Source organism: Homalodisca vitripennis, chromosome 2 (assembly GCF_021130785.1).
Source record: "Homalodisca vitripennis isolate AUS2020 chromosome 2, UT_GWSS_2.1, whole genome shotgun sequence".
NCBI lineage: Eukaryota > Metazoa > Arthropoda > Insecta > Hemiptera > Cicadellidae > Homalodisca > Homalodisca vitripennis.
This window is the reverse complement of record NC_060208.1, coordinates 81,708,557-81,728,837: the sequence shown is the minus strand read 5'-3', so window position 1 is coordinate 81,728,837 and position 20,281 is coordinate 81,708,557. Positions and strand designations below refer to the sequence as shown.

Sequence of the window (20,281 nt, the reverse complement as noted above, 5' to 3'; positions counted from 1 at the left end):
AAAATCAGAGCTCTCTTCTAAAATAAAATAATAAAGTATTAAAATAAAAATGAAATACCACTTGAAAATAACTAAAATAAAAATGTTCACTTCTAAGTTCACTCAAAATTCAAAATAAAAATTTAAACTTCTCTTTCCACTATTTGAACCTTAACTTTCAAGTCTCTGTAATTCATATTACAACTCTCTCTAACAATTATTAAAGTTCAATTAATTCCCGATTCATAATTCACAATAAAACAGTTCCAGTTAAATATTAATAAATTACTGCCTTTCCAAATCTCAATTAAAGTTATTAACAAAGTTCAATTTTAATTCACTTTTCTTGCAAGCATGAACCAAATGTAACTTGTATGATTCTATTATGCTATATTGCTCTACGAGAATACGTTATTCAGATTGCTCTGTAGTTTCTATGAATTTAAGTTTTTCCTATAAAAAAGACAACAGAATTAATTTAATATCAGATCTGGTAGACTATTTGAATAAAACGTACAATAAATTTGGTGCTTACCTCAAAATCCCTCGCGGAAAAAAAATTTTTAAGAAACACGGCGCACTGTAATAATTAACTTACTCACGAAAATAACCAAAAGAAGGGCGAAAATTATGAGCGGTCGCTTTACTTTCCAACCAACTTTTCAGGACATACGCGGTGTTCTCTCATTGGTCCAGCTGTATCAAACAAGGAGAACAATACTCGCAACAAGACAAGTTCTAATTAATTCAAGGCAGTCAACCTGCCTTCCTAACAATTTAAAACTACCAGTACTAACTTGCCAAAGGATTACATGTTCGTTTTTACCCTGACTTTTCACAATCTAATCTAAAATTAAATCCCAATATTTCGATCCCAAAATTTTTATTTAATTTAAGTTTTAATTAAAATAATAAATCAATGTAGCTTTAAAAACGCTACAATAAGCAACGGGAAGGACGATACGTATAAGTTTGTGTCACGTTATACACGTTATATTGTTAATTCACATAATTGCTTTACAGCTATAACTATTTAATAACGTTATGCAAATAATATTTTAACGATTTATTGCATAAGTGAATATTGAAGTAATAATGTAGACAGAGAATAAGAAATGTAATGTGAGAAAAAAATTAAATGAGATATCAATAAAGGCTAGACTGTGTTGTCTGTCTTGTACTAAAAAGATGAAATGATATGTTAGTGTAAATGACCAGTCACAGAAACGATAGTATCCAATGGTCTTAACCAGAATTAATAAGTTATCAATTAACGAGGCACAAGAAAACAGTAACTAAAATAACACAGGAATTACAAATCACTCAATTAAAAAAATATTATTAAATTTATATTTTTAAGGATAACAATATAAAACAATGAAATAATAAAATTGTACGGTAACATTCCAAAGTGTATAGCTACAATGAACCATACCGGTACCAATTTAATCTTGTACACTATAATGAGGTATGAATAAAGCATGTCATTAGGCTACGTTAAAATACATTTTATGAACACAAATAAACTACACTGTCGACGTAATTACACTAAAAAATAAAACCAATATTTAATACTTTTATTTTTTTGTGAGGCCTTTCGATAGCAAGGCTATCTTCTTCAGACATATCACAAAAGACACATTAACAGTAACCAATATAAGCTCCATCTACAACTTACTCTGTCGACGTTGAACACGATACATCTTCAATATTTAAACTTACATATTACATTAAAAAATTGATCATTAATCTGCAAAGTATTTTTGTCAATTCATTCTTTCAATTTGCGCCGAATATTTTTATTGGCTTCTACTAATATGCAATAATAAACTTAATTTTTAGAACAAATTTTAGCGTACTATATATTTCTGAGATACTTATTTTTAATATTTTACCAATTTGATAACCGTTAGATATTCTACTTTACGAACAATATGGAGGTGATATTCAAAAGGAATAATCAGTTCAAGTTCAGAACTTATAAAAATATGTGATTAGTTTCCTCTACCATTTTTATTTATTAAAATTTATGAAAAAACTAAATAGGTCATTAGATTGACTAAACTAATAAAATCGATAAATTATTAAAAAGCAATTGAGATCTCGTTTAAATCATTCACTCATACACAGTATTTCATATTCTGAACACAATCAGTGTTCAATAAAATGTTTCATACATAGTTTTCAATCTTAACACTAGAAACACTCAGGATAATTTTAGTTTAAATTGTGAATTATGATTATGTTGTGAAAATTATTGATATCACGTAAGACCAGCGTCCCTAGCCATTCCGTAGAATATTGTTGAAGGAGATTTCAGTAGATTTTGTGGGGAATCGAATTCCTTGATATGACCCTTATCCAAAACCAGAACTCTGAAACAAATAAAAGTTAGATATTAACGTAAAAAGGGAAGCGATAACTGTTTATTACTATTTCACTATAATAGCTATAATAGAAACGAAATATCATAAAAATAATTTTAATTCACGATGCATAAAATTGAATTTGTTCTTTGTAACTTTATTTTTAGGAATAATCGTAACTATCACCAAACTATAAATTTTCATCTATAATTATCTCATTCTCACCTATCAGAGTCCATGATAGTGTTGAGTCTATGAGCGATAGTCAGCACAGTGCAGTCCCGGAATTCTTTGCGGATTGTTGCCTGGATCAGGTCATCAGTCTCCAGGTCTATTGCTGCTGTTGCCTCGTCCAGAATCAGAACTTTCGTCTTGCGCAGAACGGCTCTAGCTAGGCAAATCAACTGTCGCTGTCCAACACTGTAGAAACATGGAAATCGTCATTCTGGTGGTTAAATTACAATTTTATTATTATATCGAACATTAATAAACTATATATATTTGTCGGAAAACAAATATGGTGAGTAACGTTGAATTAACTAAAGACGTAATAATAATTAATAGTATCAAGTTTTACAATGACAGGTTAAAATAAAACTCGTAGTACATTCAGATTTACACGCGGTCTCTCCCTCATGTACAATTAACCAATTATGCACTACAATCAGATCTGCAATTGTGCTAATAGTGGTAGTACTTCACTACAAATAAGTTATCCCAGCGATATTTCATGAGCTCCCGAACCGAGTAAAACAAATTCTACACCAGATATGAGTCTGAATTTAGTTTTGGTTTTTGAATGCATTCTACTATTTACTTTGACTCCAACTTGAAACTACAGATTTTTAACTGATGCCGCCCTGTTACTCCATATATATGGAGATCTCATATATATTTGGAGGTTATTCCTTTCCCTCGTTCCAAATAAATTGTGGATTTAAAAAGTATACTTTGTTTGAAAAAAACTAAACCATTCCAAGATCTACATAATGGGTAAACATGGGTAAAAATTGAAGCATCCCTAATATCTCATCGTCCAGCTCTCTGAGTTTAAAAAATGGTTCTCTTGGATAAAAAATGGTTTAAAATTAATTGAATCTAAATTAATTAATTGAAATTAATTTTAATCTAAATACCCTTAAGAGCAGCACGTCTTTTAGGATCGCACGAGTATATATTTTTTATTTCGGACTTTAATTTTTGTATCAGTTTAATTTAGCTAATCTGAAACGTAGTAACTGGTGAGGGGTATTGAACTAATGTATACGAATGGATTCTCCTTTAGGTATACATATATTTTTCAAGAGTAACTACATCTGTTCTGAGAATATCCACATTGAAAGTTGTAATAATGTCTGTGGATAAATTGTTGTAAAAGTTTTGTTATTGCGAAGTAGTTATTACTTTATACCACTACAACTATAAAACTGCAAACAGATCATACCATTACATTTTTTAATATAATTAGGAACAGTTAACTTATTTACTATTTTTTCACAGCGTTCAAGTTAGTATGTAAAGAATATGTTCTGTTATCATTTAAGCTTAAATTGTTATTTTGTTCTACCATCTTGACAATCATATTAACTTATATTTTGTCAATTTGTATAATAAAAAAAATACAATATGGAAAATTCTGATAAATGAGATTATATAAGGTCTTGGAATATTACAAAATAAATATTACATACAATATTTATCAACAAGTAAACTCAAAGAATAATAATTTATTAGGGCAGCGAAAGAATATTGTCACAAATGCCGGTTCTAAAAAAAAAATAATACACGTTCTTTGGAGCGAGAGTTCTTAAGGTAGACTAACTATTTATTGTTAAAGAAACGTCTGTTTTGTAATGCAGTACATCATGTTTTAGCTATCCCTGCCTTAAACCAATATACTGGTTAGCTATATTTCTAACATCTTATAAATATTCAGTCTGTAATTCTCAAAAATAATAAACGAAAAATATTATTCCGCCGAGTTCAAATTTATTTTTTCCCACACCATTGTTTTTATCAAGTTGTTTTGTTTTTTTTCACAATATGAAACTTGAGCTATGCTTGAGTTAAACCTTTTCCTACATATTAATATCTATATCATTATATATACAAAGCAAGGCTGTGTTTAATATCTTTCAATTTTATTTATTCACGTATATTCCAATAACAGTTAAACAGATTTACAATATGTTTTTATAGTAATAAAGAAAAACGTATATCTTGTATGTTAAAGACAAAGGGTATAGTTTTTTCTAACTGAATATCATCAGTATACTGATTTTTAAGCATAAGTCTTAACAAATCAAAATACTCAAATTTAGAAGAGGATTTCGAATTTCTCGTATAAAAATGTAGGAAGTGTCTCAGTTATAGTTTGTCAATTAGTATTGAAAATATACAATTTTTCGTAGCCTAGCAATGGATGAGTAATTTCAAATTATTGATAAAAATAAAAATTAAAAAAAATGCTTCAGTGTGGATATTACTTAAGGCATTATAGTTGCAGTTGTATTTTACTAACTGAAATAATAAATTGTTAACTAACACAATCTATTCCTCAGATCTGTAAGATATAGATCATAAATCAACACTTCAAGTACAGGCATGTAAATATGCATCAATCAGTATTGTATGTAATATTTTATTCTTACTATATTATTCTAACATGATATGATTACACAAAATTCATTCGAGTTTTGAAATGTTAATGTTTTCGGCAAACAGGGTTTTAGTTTGTACCAATTTAGATTGTAGGTATGCATGTACTACTTCAACATCAAGCTGCCATATTACGATATGTACCTGAGATTTTCTCCACCCTCAGTGATGTTATACAACAGCCCCAGATTAAGACCTCTTGTAAAGTTGCTAAGATGAGCCAACTCCAGAGCTCGCCACACGTCTGAGTCGCTGTACATCTCAAACGGGTCCAGGTTCATGCGGAGTGTTCCAGAAAATAGTACGGGATCCTGCGTTAAACAGATAATAGAACTGATGGATATATAAAAATAGATGAGTTACGATATTTAAATAATTAAAAATATGATTATGGTATATCACATTTAACTATAACATAAACTCATGACAGAGTATTTAACATTTTAACTATGGAGAGAAGGGTTGATTCAATGTGAATGATTAGTTTAGACGCAGTTCACTTTCCTCTTAGTTCAACGTTGGAAATTAGATCTGTTTTGGATTTCTTCAGACGAGTACGACTCCAGATTTCAGGTGTGAAGACTGTGACAGTGACCACGGTATTTGTAGAAAACTCGGTTGCTCCACCGTGAATAGAGATCGTGTCTAAAATGTCGTAGTGCACGTAATTGCGAAACTGATGAGACAGTGAGCTCTCCACCTAGATTAGACTATATTTTGTAGTTTAAGTGTCTCTGATGTCGAAACGATGTAAAGAATTAATTTTGAGCTTCTTTGTCACTGCATTTTTATGGATCCCTTCAGAATCTTAAGAATCCAAGATTCAAGTCTGTGACAGTGTCAGATTCCACTAAACAAAAAGGAAGACGAATTGGAGCTTAATCAACATTCACAAATAAAAATTATACATATAATTAATTAACTTTATAAGATAAGACAGGACCCTATTGAAACCGTATCGTTATCTGCCCGTCTTTGCGATAACTTTCGGTGGTCAGGTCCTAGAAGCTTGAAACTTGGTTTATAAAGTCCTCTTGGTCCAAAGAAGAACTCTATTGATTGTACGATTAAAATAAAAAAGCATAGTGCGTCTGTCTGCCCGTCTGTGCAATCACTTATGATAAAAAGAAAGCTCATAGATAATTGAAACTTAGTATGTAAGTTTCTATCTGTCCTAGGAAAAACTGTATCGATTTCGGGGTTAAAACCTCAAAGAGCAGTCCAACAGTTTGTTCGATAATTCTTTCAGTTTGTTCACATAAAATTTATTCTATTACGTAGTGTACCATCACGATGTATAGTAGACATCACCTGACACCATAATGCAACTTCTAAGCTTGTTGAGTACATGTAGTAAAATTAATGAATGATTAAACCAAACCTGAGGGATAATTGTCAGCTTAGAGCGGAGATCTTTCAGTCCAATCTTGGAGATGTCGAGACCGTCGATGAAGATATGTCCTCCAGCAGCCTCAATTATACGGAATAGTCCAAGTGTGAGTGAAGACTTACCGGCTCCAGTGCGGCCAACTATCCCAACCTGGAATTATACTCAGATTTCATTACAATTCAAGTTTGTAAAATCGTGCTTGGTCAAAAATATAGATTCGAGGAAAGCACAATTTGGATACAAACCAAGTAGAATAGAGGTCACTTAACACTTTGAAACTAAAAATTTTTGTAATGTGTCAACCTGTAGACTACACCCGTAAAATCTATAGCAACCACTTTTCTTACAGTAAGTAGCCTTGCGTTTATATACATTATCCTTCCTCCATAATATGGCCGTAACTGCTCAGGGTGTTTACCGCTGTGAACTAAGAGTTTTATATATTTAAAATACCAATAATATAAAAAGCTTCACATATTGATATAGATGCCCGTGTCATAATCATAAAGAAGAATAACAAAACGTTTCGGTAAATAAAACGTGCAACGCTTAAGATTAATTTCAGATTTGTTAAATATATTTAAAAAAATTAATTGAAAGCCACTTCCTTATTTTTTATACATAAAGTAGGTTTAAAAATGAGCTTTTCTTAAAAAATACTATTAAATAGTTTGAAATAACCTTTAAAGAACTAAGAAAATTTGACCTGGGTTTTATTAGCGTGCATTTAGATGTTAAAAAATCTGTTTTCCAAAGTTAAATTTAAAGTATGTTTCTTGGAGGAAGAATAACAAACAAAACGATATTTAAAAATGCTCTCTCCAAATAGGCAGCCGTGTTTTACACATAGACGATCTGTGCGGATATATTCGCAAGCTGCGCCACGTAACGACGTATAATCGATACAATTATACCACTGGTTATTGATTTATTTTCGGCACGACACGTAATCTAATTTGCTTTTAAAAGGTCATAAATAAATACATTTTTGCATTCTTATAAATTTGCGCCACATTCGTACACAATAAATTAAAATAAAACAATATCCGTATATTCCCGTATGTCAAGTTTAGCGCAATACCGATAGATGGAAATATTCGAACACCGCTCTTTAAAGGTACAAAGATAAAACCGTCTTATAAGTAAACACATTCTAAAAGTCCATTGGTTTAGATTGGAGATGGTAAAAAAAACATTGAGCAATGGTCACATGGCCATAGTTTGGTGAGGGACAAGACGCACAAAAACGTCAGTCAACAGGAAAAACAAAGTGTCCATAGTTAATATGGCAATAGCCGTAAACATTTTAAAGTTTAAGTTATTAAATACTCTTTAAATTTTATTCATAGAATTCTAGCCTCAAAAGAGAATTTTCTTGGAAGAATAGCACATGTTAACTAAAAATATAAAATTACATTAACATTTAGTGCAGAACAAAATCAAATATTTTCACCCTTAAATTTACTAACCTAAAACTGAGAAAAGATTTATTACCTTTTCGCCGCCGGAGACAGTGAAAGTGACTCCCTTCAACACCAGCTCTAGACCTTCTCTGTACCTGACCTGATAGTCCTGGAACTGTACCACGCCCTGGTTGGGCCACTCAGGATTCGGTCTGGGCTGTACTTTCCCAGGCTGCCTCCTGTGCAACAAAAATCAGTTGTCATCACAGGTTTAATGTTGAATCTCTAAATTTATCACCGAGAATGAGCCTAAAACTACAGTTTATTTCTAATTTAAGAAGTAGAGGAACCCTCTCTTGGAATTAAAGAGTGTGCAGGCGTTTGCAAGAAATACTGTAGTACTGGTGAGGTATGCAAAAGAATATTTTAGTACAAAGAATCTAAGCGATTTGGAAGTGATCATAGATGATCGTAATACAGATATTTAAACATATCAAATCAATAGTTCTTGGTTTATTTTGTTATTTTTGAGAATAATTATAGAAATTTCTGTTAAAACGTTCCATTATAATAGACAGTCTACAGATTTTATCAACTTACCAAATAACATTTTTAGTTATCGTTACATAAGTATTGATTTGCATGAGAGATGAGAATATATTTTCAGCAATTATAGTTAGTACATTAGTTTTGGGAATACACTGACTAAATTTAATCAGTTGAACTGCTTAAAGTAAAATAATATTAGAACTTTATGTACATAAAGATGTTAAGAGGGCAAGATTTTTTAACTCTGAAAAAGGAAAATTAAATATTTAATTGTTTTGTTTACGATTATCCTTTGAAATGATTTGCGATAGCTCTTAAATAGCTTTCTAGCAAAATAAAATAAAATTTCACCCCGTAAATAAAACCTATTCCAATACAGAGCAATTTAAAGGGACAGATATGTCTCTAAGAATAGCTTCAGTACTGTTTTAAACTTTATAAACGTGTCTCGCTAAATAAATTAAAATAGTGGACCACACACTTTTAAGAGTTTTTTTATTAAGATGATAAATTATTATTTTGTACACATTTGTGAAGTAATTGTTTTATTTAAAATTAACTGTACCTGTAGCTTTATAATTGACAGCCTATTTCACTGCAGTGAATATTTCGACCTGCAATCACCTTGTTCGCAATGAGGCAAAAATATAATCACGAATAATCACCTACTGATATGAAAACAATTAAATGGAAAAAAAGAAAAGAGGGACAATGTTCTATGGTAATTATTAGGTCAATATAGCTTCAAATATAGCATAAAGAGTGAAAAACTTGTCAGAGACCTAATGTATTAATTTCCTATTTACTAATGGTGTGTAAAATTGTATGTTCTACGTCATCAGGTTTAAGATTACATATAATAGGTGAGTTGGTTGTGGTTATTTAGTTAGTAAGTAATAATCTCTTTTCATGTGCATATAGATGTCCACAGGCCCGTATTCAGACATTTACTACTCTCTGCTCATGTACAGGGCAATAACATTTATGGGGCGACACAATTTTATAATTTTATTGCACATACTTATAATAAGATATTTATAAAGGATAACAATTATTGTAACACGTCATATTATATTGTTCATGAAGCATGTCTTTATACAGTTGTCTAAACGAGCGTGAGGAACCATAAAGTTTGTAGGTTAGTGTATTTTACCGCTTTACTCTTTCGAATAAAAACATATTGATATCCGAAAGTACCGTTAAAAACAGCTTGTTTTTGTCTGAGTTTAAACGTAGTAATATAATAAAGCAACTAATTTAAAAACAATAACATTTTGTTTCTATCATAATGAAAACAAGTTTTGTCGCTTGTTAATCAAACTAAAAATTGAAAATTCGTATTTTGGCATCACGTCACAAGTCACAAGTGTAATGTTTTCGAGTATGTAGTTCTAAAATTTTGTAATATACAAATAAAAGTGGTTATCAAATCTTAACCATCTAAACTCTTATTCTTGACAGAGTGGTTGAAACTTTCGTCATAGTCCACGTTATGGAGCTCTCAAACTTATTGTATTGGGCATGTGATTTTTTTGAAAACCACTAATAAAAAAAATGTAGTTCTAACACCGGTTTTATTGAAAAGATTTTATTAATTTACCACAACCGACGCACGCTCGTTGAAATGCAAAACTGTCAGAATACCGAGGGCGGAGCTCGCACCCTGGACTGCAAGAAGAATATATTTAAACAACATTTATAGTAATAAATGTTGTTCAAATATATTTGATCCCTTCTCATGAGGGCTTTAGACCTACAATGGCAGGAATACTCAATAATTGCTTACTATCAGGCCGTTTTCAAATATATACGTAACTTACAGTATATTTGTACAGCAGTACTTTGCATTGTATTAAACGTAACAAAGAGTCTAAGTGTTGATTAAGTAATTGCCCAATTTGTCCATAGACAAGCTAGAAGAAACTAATACCTAAGTAAGTTAAGGGTAATTTTTTTGTAATTCAAAGAGAAACTTTATAATGCAACAAATTTGGTACATTCACTATAATTATCATTGATTTTCAGAAAACCATGAAGTAAAAATATGAATGTTAAATAATAGCTTCGTATATTATGTGAAACTTGTAAATTAATGTATGTGTTATAGTAAGTGTTTGGCTGGTGGAGGGTGAGGGAAAGGGATGAATTGGTATTGGGGGGGGGGGGGGTGAACGACTGATGGCAGAGAGGTGCACAATTACTACATACGGCCATGAGTGTTCATAAGATTCCGACATCTATTTGAGAACCATATCACGTCTATGTGGAAATCAAATAAAAAAATACCCTAATTTATGTTATTTAAAAATCTACATTTTTATCAAAATGATTGTACTTTGAGAGGGTTTTATCAGACATTTTGTTTCTTAATTAGCTATTGTAAAGCTTATATTTAGTACCAATCACAATTAAGATATTTAATGTGGTAAAGTAATCGTTAATTACCTGTGGAACTTCAGCGTATTCCTTTATCCTCTCTACTGACACTATGTTTGTTTCCACCTCAGAAGTGAACCTCACAGCAGCATTCAGCATGGAAGTAATCTGGAGAAAAATGATTGTTACCTGGTTTTAGAGTGTTGAGAACTATTTAACATTTCAACATGGATGTCCTATTAATATAACTTAATAGTAGTATAGGAGCCGAGAGCACTTCGTACTTAGTAAGCAGACAATTTAGTTTTCCGTAAAATCCAATTCTCCTTAGAAATAAATTGAACATGAGCACGCTAGTTTTAGTTGGGGTCGGAAACGGGAGTGTATTGACAGATTAAATTATAAAGTTTTTCTCTGTAATAGAGGATGTTTTCTGATAAATACATCGATCATCAGTATGCTAGTTTCAGTTGTTGTCGAAATAGAAGGGTATTGAGAGGATAAAATATGAAATATAAAGTATTTTTCTGCGATAGAGAATTCTTTCTGATAAATAAATTTATCATCAACATGCTAGTTTCAGTTTGTAGTTGAAATGGTAGGGTATTGAAAGGATAAAATATAACGTATTTCTCTGCGACAGAAGACTGTTTTCTGATAAATAAATTGATCATCAGCATGTTAGCTAGTTTCAGTTGATGTCGAAGTGATATCTTATTGAAAGGATAAAATATAAAACATGAACATATAAGTCGGATGTAAGCAACTAATTTAAATGTGCAGAAGAAACGATTCCCTGTTTGTATTTTGTGGAAAATTTGATTTTATCACATTTCTTAGAAAACTATAATATTACCTCCAGTCAAATAGATCATTTCGTTCCTAACCACAATGTAACACAATGCAATATTAAATCCTCATAATACTGTATCTCTTACTACTAAGGATTTGCAATCACGCCATGATTAAGAAGAGCCTTTGACTGTTATAAAAATATGGAAGTTATCAATAGACTATACATACAACACGATTAATTCATATTAAAAAGAAGATATATAAAATTTCAATAAAAATCGTGAAAGTAGTAATTTAAAAAATTGTGTACAGTATGCTGTATTGTTTTTCACCTGACTTCATGAATACCAGCTTTCTCGAGAGTCTATGAATGAGTAATGTACAACTAATTAGGCTTATAAACAGAGCTATAACTTTTCATTAAATAAGAAACAGTGGATTTTATTCACTCCATTAATAAATAAATATATTCAAATTTGTAGTGGTGGTTTTACATCTGAGCCGAGCATTTGAACGCGATTCTTCACAGTCAATACAACTGCCTGAGATATCATTTAACGAGTTAAAATATGAGTAACAAGTTGAAGTAGGTTTAATTAATTAATTAATTTCTATTCAATTTGCAGTTAATTAAAATTATGGTCCTAGCCGTTTATTCTGATGTAATCTAGTATTTTATGAATGTCTGAATGAGGGTGAAGGTGTTGCTAACTGGTGTCTTATATTTAATATTTCATTCGGCAGTGAAATATATTTCTCTTGAACAGTTTTTACTGTATACAAAAACAACTATGAACGTTTAAATGCATATAACTACTCTTTATATTATTTACCTGTAAAGCATAACTGATGGACAGACCCACAATGCCCGGGTCCAAAGAATCTCTCTTCAAAACAGCAAAGAGTGCTGCAAATAGAATTAAAATATTTCCGATTGTTTCCAACCGTACTCCAAGCCACCTGGAAATATAATAGCAGGAATAATAGTTTAATTTAACAAAGATTCATCAAAGTTCTTACGTTAGTTAGAATAATATATACAATCAAAAAAGGATTTCTTGATTTTCACGGAGTTTTTAGGAATCTAAAACTATTATTTCATGTACATGTTTGTAGTAAAGTACATGCGATTATAGGGCTCTGTTCACGGTCTTCCAAAGTTTCAATGATAATTTTATGAGGTTATTTTTGCACATGGGTTAATATGCAATTCACCGTAATGTTTGCCACACAGAATACAAATTCAAAGTTCTAATGTTCATTTTAGATTTGTCACTAAACCTCAAGGATGTTAAGTTGCTCAGTTACCAATGGTTGAAACCATAATTAATTATCATAAAATTTAAACAAAAATGCCATTATTGCTCAAGACAATGTAGTGATTAAGTGAATTTTGGGACACATTCAGATTGTAATGAACGCAAATATATAAATTTGAGTAGGCTGCGTTTAGGAGACATTTACTTCAAGATTGGTTTTACAAGTATCTTATTTGATTACATGTAATCCAAAGTTAGTCTTTTATGTACAAATATTTATTGAAACTTGTATACACCAACCAGCACGGTTTAATACACAATGACTTGTATAAATATTGAGTTAATTCTTCGGAACAGGAGTTAATTCTTCGGAACAGTAGTTAAGCCTTCCTCTCGGATGAGAAAAACTTGTTAGTATGTTTTGGCTGCCAAAGATATGTATTCTTCTTCACTTCAACTTTATGAACGTACCCATATTCTGCCGTGGAAGTGGAATAAAGTAGTATGCAGCTATGCATTTTTCTTCTTGTTGCATCTTTGACCCTGACCCTGAACAGGCTTTCAGAACCGTGTCTTTATTAGTATAGCTTTATTCCGAGAATGGTGGAATTTTAATTTGGTATTTGCGGTCATGCTGTGTGCTCTCTGTTTTAGAGGGAATTTGACCGTCGAAAATATTGGCATAGTTATTGGAAGCAAGAGTAAATGAGACCGAGGTAAGAAGGGTCCTCTCTGTAGATAAGGTAGTGCTCACCTTTGCTACTGATAATGTTCCTGCATTTATTCAATTATTTCTTTGTTTAGTGTTTCATTGTACTATTTATTAACAATTAATATTATTTGATGATAGTAAAATAATATTAACTTTTCATTAAACAATTTTAGTTATTTATTTAATCAATAGATAAATATTATGGCCCAAATGCTGGATAAAAATCCCACTATATTTTCTATATAGTTACCAAATATATTTGTTATGAAATATAAATTCAATTTAAACTTACAATGCCCGCTGTAAAGTATATTAACAAATTATATACTGGACAGTTTTTATTAATTTAAACTGTATGTGAATGCTTGAATAAATTCAAATTGAAATTGAAACTAGTAAAGTCTGATTTTGTTCAGCCAGCCACCTTCCACCCATTATTACCATGTCAGTGGTTGTCAGACAATTCAACAAACTTGGCCCATCGTAACCAAAAGGTACAGAACATCTTACGCAAGCATTTTTGATAATGCAGGTATTGAAAATGTTTTCAAAAACGTTATCTTGCCGATATGCAATCGAAATTAAGTCGGCTTTACGGTGTTTTTGTCGGAAGTCACTGAGGCATTTCAACTTTTTCTATTGATAATATTTTGGTAAAGCGCTGCATGGGGTTTTCACGTGGACTGTGGTGTTATCTTCAACACGATTCTAGATAAAGTGGAGCAGGTGGTGTCAGCTAGAGACTAACTTTTAATCTGATAAAGGTCTAAGAAAATCCGTCTCTTGTTTGGGTTGGCAGAGTTAAGAATACAAAAATTCACTAAAACTTCAGCATTCACCTTCTTGAGAATGCTCTGAATGGACTTTGAGACCGAAGAAGATAGTAAGTAAGAGACTTTCACTTAAATCTTGAACATACAATAACGGTTCCTTTAAAATAACGTTACATTTGATTATTTCATGCTCACACCTCCTTCTAGATTTTTTATTACAGTATTCCACTCGATTATATAACGCTTTTTACGTTTAAACTATTTGGCTATTCTGTACGCGCAATGGTTCTTCTATGGCTTGTAAGCGATCTTCAGGACTACGCATCCCTTTCTAGCTCTCTCTACTCCTTGTTTAATGCACAGGCTGAAAATAACCCATCGTATCCGGTTAAGATTTGTTAATGTCAGTTGTAGCCTACACGCTAGACGTTGGGCCTCGCAATCCCTAATTGACAGTGATAGCACAGACAAAGGATTATAGGATTTGTTTCTCTCTGGTTATCTTGTCAACAGACATGCCTCCGCCGACACTCTTGGTTACGTAACAGAGTATTTTGGCTTTAAAGAGTTGTGTGATTAGATTATGTTAAGTGGATTTAAATATCACAACATCCTGTCTTATACGCATAATGCAGCCATGGTGGGAAGTATTGATTCAATGCGAATGTAGAGTTTAGCCCCAGTCCACTGTCCTCTTACATGCAGCAACTGAAATCTAATGCTACAACATCTGTCTCAGTCACCATCGTAGAGCACTCAGTTGTGCACCTGATAAGACAATGAGAATACCTCTTCACTTAGATTGCACTACGTTTTGTATTATGGGTGTCTCTGATGTCGAAACGATGCGGAGGGTTCATAATGAGCTTTTTCAATCTTCGTCACCATCCCCTTTCATGTTTAGATCCCTTCAGACAAAAATGACTCTAGATTTCAAGAGTCAAGTCTGCAACAGCTTCATATTTCAGATGCTGCACGTAAGAGGAAGGTGAAGTGGAGCTAAACTCAGCATTCGCATTTTGTCTTATTTATCAATGTTGTAATATGAGCAACTCGTATTAATAATAACAGCTTTCCCTACTACTTATCTCGTATTCTCAGAATAGTACAATTATATTTGTTAATAAATCAAACAAAATTGTTTTGTTGTATTGCTTTAAACACAACATTATAAATACGTTGAAAGAATTGTAACAGGAAACATAATAATTTAACATTGTCTACTAACATAACAACAACCCTTCATCTGAGTAATTATGTCAAACACCTTGTATTTTGTACTATTATGTTGCAAAGATATTTTACATTTGTTTGTATTTTCCATATGTAAAAATGCATAAAATAGAGCTAATGTTAATACAATCAAATACAAAATAATAGAATTGGGACGGTCTGTCGTTTTTATTTGAGATGGTTATGAACGTCACCATGGCAATCGTACAAGCAGGTCAAACTCAAGTCATATCATTATTATGAAAATGGTTAAACTAGATGGTCCGTTCTTTATCAGACAAGCAGCAAACTTATAAAAACTGTCTGGTATTCCTATATCCTTAATGCCAGATCATAGTTTATTGAAAGCAGGATCAGTGTTCTCTGCATTGTGTTTTACCAATCACATGTCCGTTGGTTTCTCATTTTTTAAATTCAATATTTTAACTAGGAAGGGCGAGATAAGTATAAATAATACAATGCTGTCAATTTACGACATACCATGGCATGTAAATTGCATAAGCGACATAGTCTTTTTCACAATCATGGTTGCAAATCGAAAACCATAACAAGAATATTCGGGAAAATGGAAAGTCTTCTTACACAATTCAAACAAACAAGGAATACTCACGCAGTGAATTCAGTTGTTGTACAGGTATCAATGCTAATATTCCTAATCGGATTTGAAGTCTCTTTTATGATCATTGACTATGATCAATGTATGAAATTGATCGCTATTAAAGGCATTAAAGTTATCGTCCTAACCACACTGATCGAGATGTGTTTGCTGATGAGACGATTATTCACGACAGCAAAAATATGGAGCTACTTCACTTGTCATGTAACAGAGCTCGAAATCACTAAGGCTATTGCAGGAAGAATGTTCCCGAATGATCACAGAGGCTTGGACTCAGCAGCAGAACATAACATCTCAATCAACTCCTTGCCTGAATCTGTCAGACGCTGTCCATTTCATAACTTCTACATCCAAAAACCCCTGGACTTGCAGAAATGTTACTCTGAATTAAAGAGCCTTCGTTTCATGAATATTCGATGGCACTACTTTCCTATTCTGATTACTTCATTTGTTTACTCTTGGTATCTTCCGAGTCTTTTCATTGTTGCAAAGCATTACCACGCGAACACCTTTCTGAGTTGGAGTGTTAACTTGCAAGTAAGTATTCACGTCAATTGTGCTCATATTAATATAGCTCATGATCAGTGATTGGGTCTGCCATAGGAACGAAAACTGCCAGATACTCCTCAAAAGAAAGATGTACATTTGCACAGACTCGCAGAAAAAGAAAATTGTCAGCAGGCTTGTTGACAGTGAAAAACATGATTTCGTCAAGAGCCCTTGCTGCTTGTTTGAGTTCGGTTCTTCAGTGTTGCCAACTATCTTAGAATCAGCGGTGTTACTCACAACAACATATCTAGTTCATTAAGTTTTATTATATATATATATATATATATATTAAGTAATCAATAATACTGGGAATTACAAGATAAACATTTAACATGATAAAACTAACTTATTTAAATATTTAGAACCTCTGTGTTATATATAACTGATATAAATAAAGTTATAACAATAAACCTCTTCCATATGACGTCACGGTGTGTTATATATGTGTATATATAGATTTTACACATCTGATCAGAAACAAAACATAGAAAACCCGTTAGCATCGTGATGTTACTCTTGATCTCTGTTACATGTTATATTAAAAATACTGATTAATATTTAATATTTTTAACATCGATATGAATAAGCAAAAATAAAAAAAAATCACATAACGTGCCTAGGTATTTCCCTTTGGACACCTCCAACTTTCAAAATATTTAAATGTAAGGAATGTTGTCCAATTTACAGACAATTTGTAGCGTTTCAAAAATTTGAAAGAACATATTCTTTGTTTCCATAAATTATCAAACTTGTTAAGTGTTTACCCACCATTTCGAAAATCGTTATGTTTTGGGTATCCCATCAAAACTATTGGTGTTATGCAAGTTATACATTTAATGAAATGCACATCTGTATTGACGAGTTTGACTGTGTCTCATGTTAGCTGACCACTCTAATAAATTTAACGTAATTTCAGAGTAAGTTAAGTAATTGTAAGCAAAATATTGTGTTGTTGGACTTTAGAGAGAATTTACAGGTTTGTTGAATCGTTTTTGGACTCGAGCCACATTCCGGACAATTACCTGTTGGATACTAAACTGGGAAAGAGGCAGGCAGTGTTCTCGTCAACCTTTTCTTCCAAGGTTTTCATGAACCTGTTCTCCACACCATAAGCTCTTATTGAAGAGGCACCTAAGGCATGATACAACGGAGATTAGTTCAGGAGCGAATCAAAATTTTCTAAGGATAAATGACATGCTGATTCACTTAGTTTTATAATTTGAAAAATGTATGTCTACTTTAATATTCATACTTGCCTGAGATGGTTTCACTAAAGTGTGAATAGATGGGGGAACGAGATACCGCTTCTATCCTCTTCAGTTGGCGTGACGTAGCAACGTACATTTTCTGGAAATATATTCGTATCACTTTTGGCCAGTTAAGTAATAATATAAACAAGTACATTTTTTATTACGTTTTATATTGGATCACATTTTCAACGGGCGTGCATTAATTCCTAAAAGATTAGAGCATATTTTATAATGATTTGAATTCATCGCTACATCAATATAGTATCTTACAAGAGATTCAATATTGTTGCTTATCCTATGACACCCATGAAAATGTTAAATATAATGTAATTTAAAATTGTAGTTTATAGGGGATTGTAACAATTTATATTATTATAGAAAAATTATTCATGCTCAATAAGCTTTAGATCCGTGCATAATCTGAGTGTAAAAAATTATTTTTTTTTGGCTAAAGGACAGTACTTGAAAACATTAAAAGCATTTATCCAAATCGAAAAATTAAAATCGGATTAGCTGAATGAACTTAAAAATCCATGGGAAGAATATTATGAATGTCTTCTTGTTATGTGAAAACAATTAGACAAAATCATAATTTGAATTCACGAATTGCTTGATTTTTATTTATCTTTAAAGTTAACTCCATTTATACTTATTCTATTTGAAATTAATTTATTTCTAAATTGTTGAACAAATAATTTGAAAAAGTAACTATATGGTATCTGTGGGAAACCTTGGATCATTAAATGTAATTCCTTATTAACTCATAGTTTGCAGAGTTCATAAATTTGAAAAAAAAATTTCTGTTCCTTAAGTGTTCAAAATGAATAGTTTGTGTCCACCATTTTGATAATCATTGTGTTTTGGGCATTCCATAAAATATTTTTGTTTTACTGAAGTTCAATATACAAAACGATCTGTGTTTGAAATGTTTGGGGTACGAATTGGTGAAGTTCAGTTTCTACAAACTTTGGATACAGAACTTTTGAACTCTAGTCCGAGTGTACGATGTGAGAAGTTGAAGTTTATTTAATGTACTTTCATCAATCACATTATCCTTAATCAATTTGAAAGTTTAAGTAACAGTTGAGGCATAAACAAATTTGATTGGTGAAATCAATTCAAAACAGTGACACAACTCAATACACTTAAAGATGCACAGAGGCACTCTGTAAATGTCTTATTTTAAACTTCATTGTTTATAAAGTTCACTCTTTGGGGTGCGTAGGATATGGGTGTACGTACATTTTTTATCTAACTAACGTAAAGTAGGCTTGCATGTGTTGAATGGATTCTAATTTTTAATTCTACTTTTTACAAACCTGAACGAAGTAGTAAAGCAGACCCACTGGGAGGATGACCGAAGCAAAGATTGGAGTTGACCAAACAATGACTCCTAGGGTCGCTATAACCTGTAAATCACAAGTAATGAAATTTAGCTTACTTAACTTACTTGCTTTACTTTAGCACTAACTAGGTACTAATTTTTGTTTACTTAAGACACGCAGTCAAAGAGGGTCTCTTTTTAACTAAGTCTTGGAAGGATATATGGCCTTCTTTCGGAGAGACAGGATATTCTGGATGGGTAAAATTGCAGAAAAGTGCAATTTTACCTATGATTCTATCATGATTCCGTGTTAAATCCACCATAAGAAGAGATAATGGCACAGTATCAGTCATGTCACTTTGGTGGTAGGGGAAAAAATAGGCCAAGGCTCGATTTATGATAAGTTATCTCAAATACGATTTACAGCCTTCCAAACTATCAAGATTTAATTGATTGAGCTTTATAACACGATATTTAAAAAATGAAATTGTCAATAGACTTTGAAAATTTTTATTAAGCTTTATTTTTATATAAGGAACACTTCGTTTGATGATGGTTCATATCATTCCGTGGGATTTGGCTGAGCTTTAGCAAATCTATTTATGTCGGTCTTATGGGTTACTGTGATGGCAACGAGAAAATAGTTGAATAAACAATCTGAATACAATCATGTGAGATTTAAACATATGTAATTTTATTCACAGAGTAAAACGAAACAAGAATACAGTGGAAAGATAAATGTTGAAAGTCGGTTTCAAGATTTGATTTCAGCGCACTCTTACGTTGTAACTCACCGGAACCAGTTGTTACACTCCTTATCTCACAGGAACTTTATTATTTGAAAACAGCTATGAAACCTAATCTAATGAACAAAAATGTGAACACATCATGTGTCAGTATATCCCCGTAGACTGTATAAACTTGTGCAAGAAACTTCCTTTCCGCATAAACTAGAACGTGTTCTATAATAATGCATGTCCAGCCATTGGATCGGTTGAGCTAATTAGTATATCAGATTCTTTCTTGTATGGCTGTCTGTCTGCCTATCT

General features: G+C 31.9%; 1 protein-coding gene across 1 annotated transcript in view; it reads right to left on the bottom strand.

The window, feature by feature from the left end:
* Positions 1-1,336: 1,336 nt before the first annotated feature.
* Positions 1,337-20,281, bottom strand: part of LOC124354262 (multidrug resistance-associated protein 1-like) — a 40,267-nt gene continuing 21,322 nt past the window's right edge. Inside the window, 11 exon segments of the mRNA XM_046804590.1 lie at positions 1,337-2,354; positions 2,571-2,765; positions 5,148-5,314; positions 6,385-6,543; positions 7,888-8,005; positions 8,007-8,035; positions 10,791-10,889; positions 12,350-12,476; positions 17,681-17,789; positions 17,915-18,005; positions 19,228-19,317. Of these exon segments, the coding sequence (XP_046660546.1) occupies positions 2,243-2,354; positions 2,571-2,765; positions 5,148-5,314; positions 6,385-6,543; positions 7,888-8,005; positions 8,007-8,035; positions 10,791-10,889; positions 12,350-12,476; positions 17,681-17,789; positions 17,915-18,005; positions 19,228-19,317 (1,296 nt within the window). The 3' untranslated portion in view covers positions 1,337-2,242.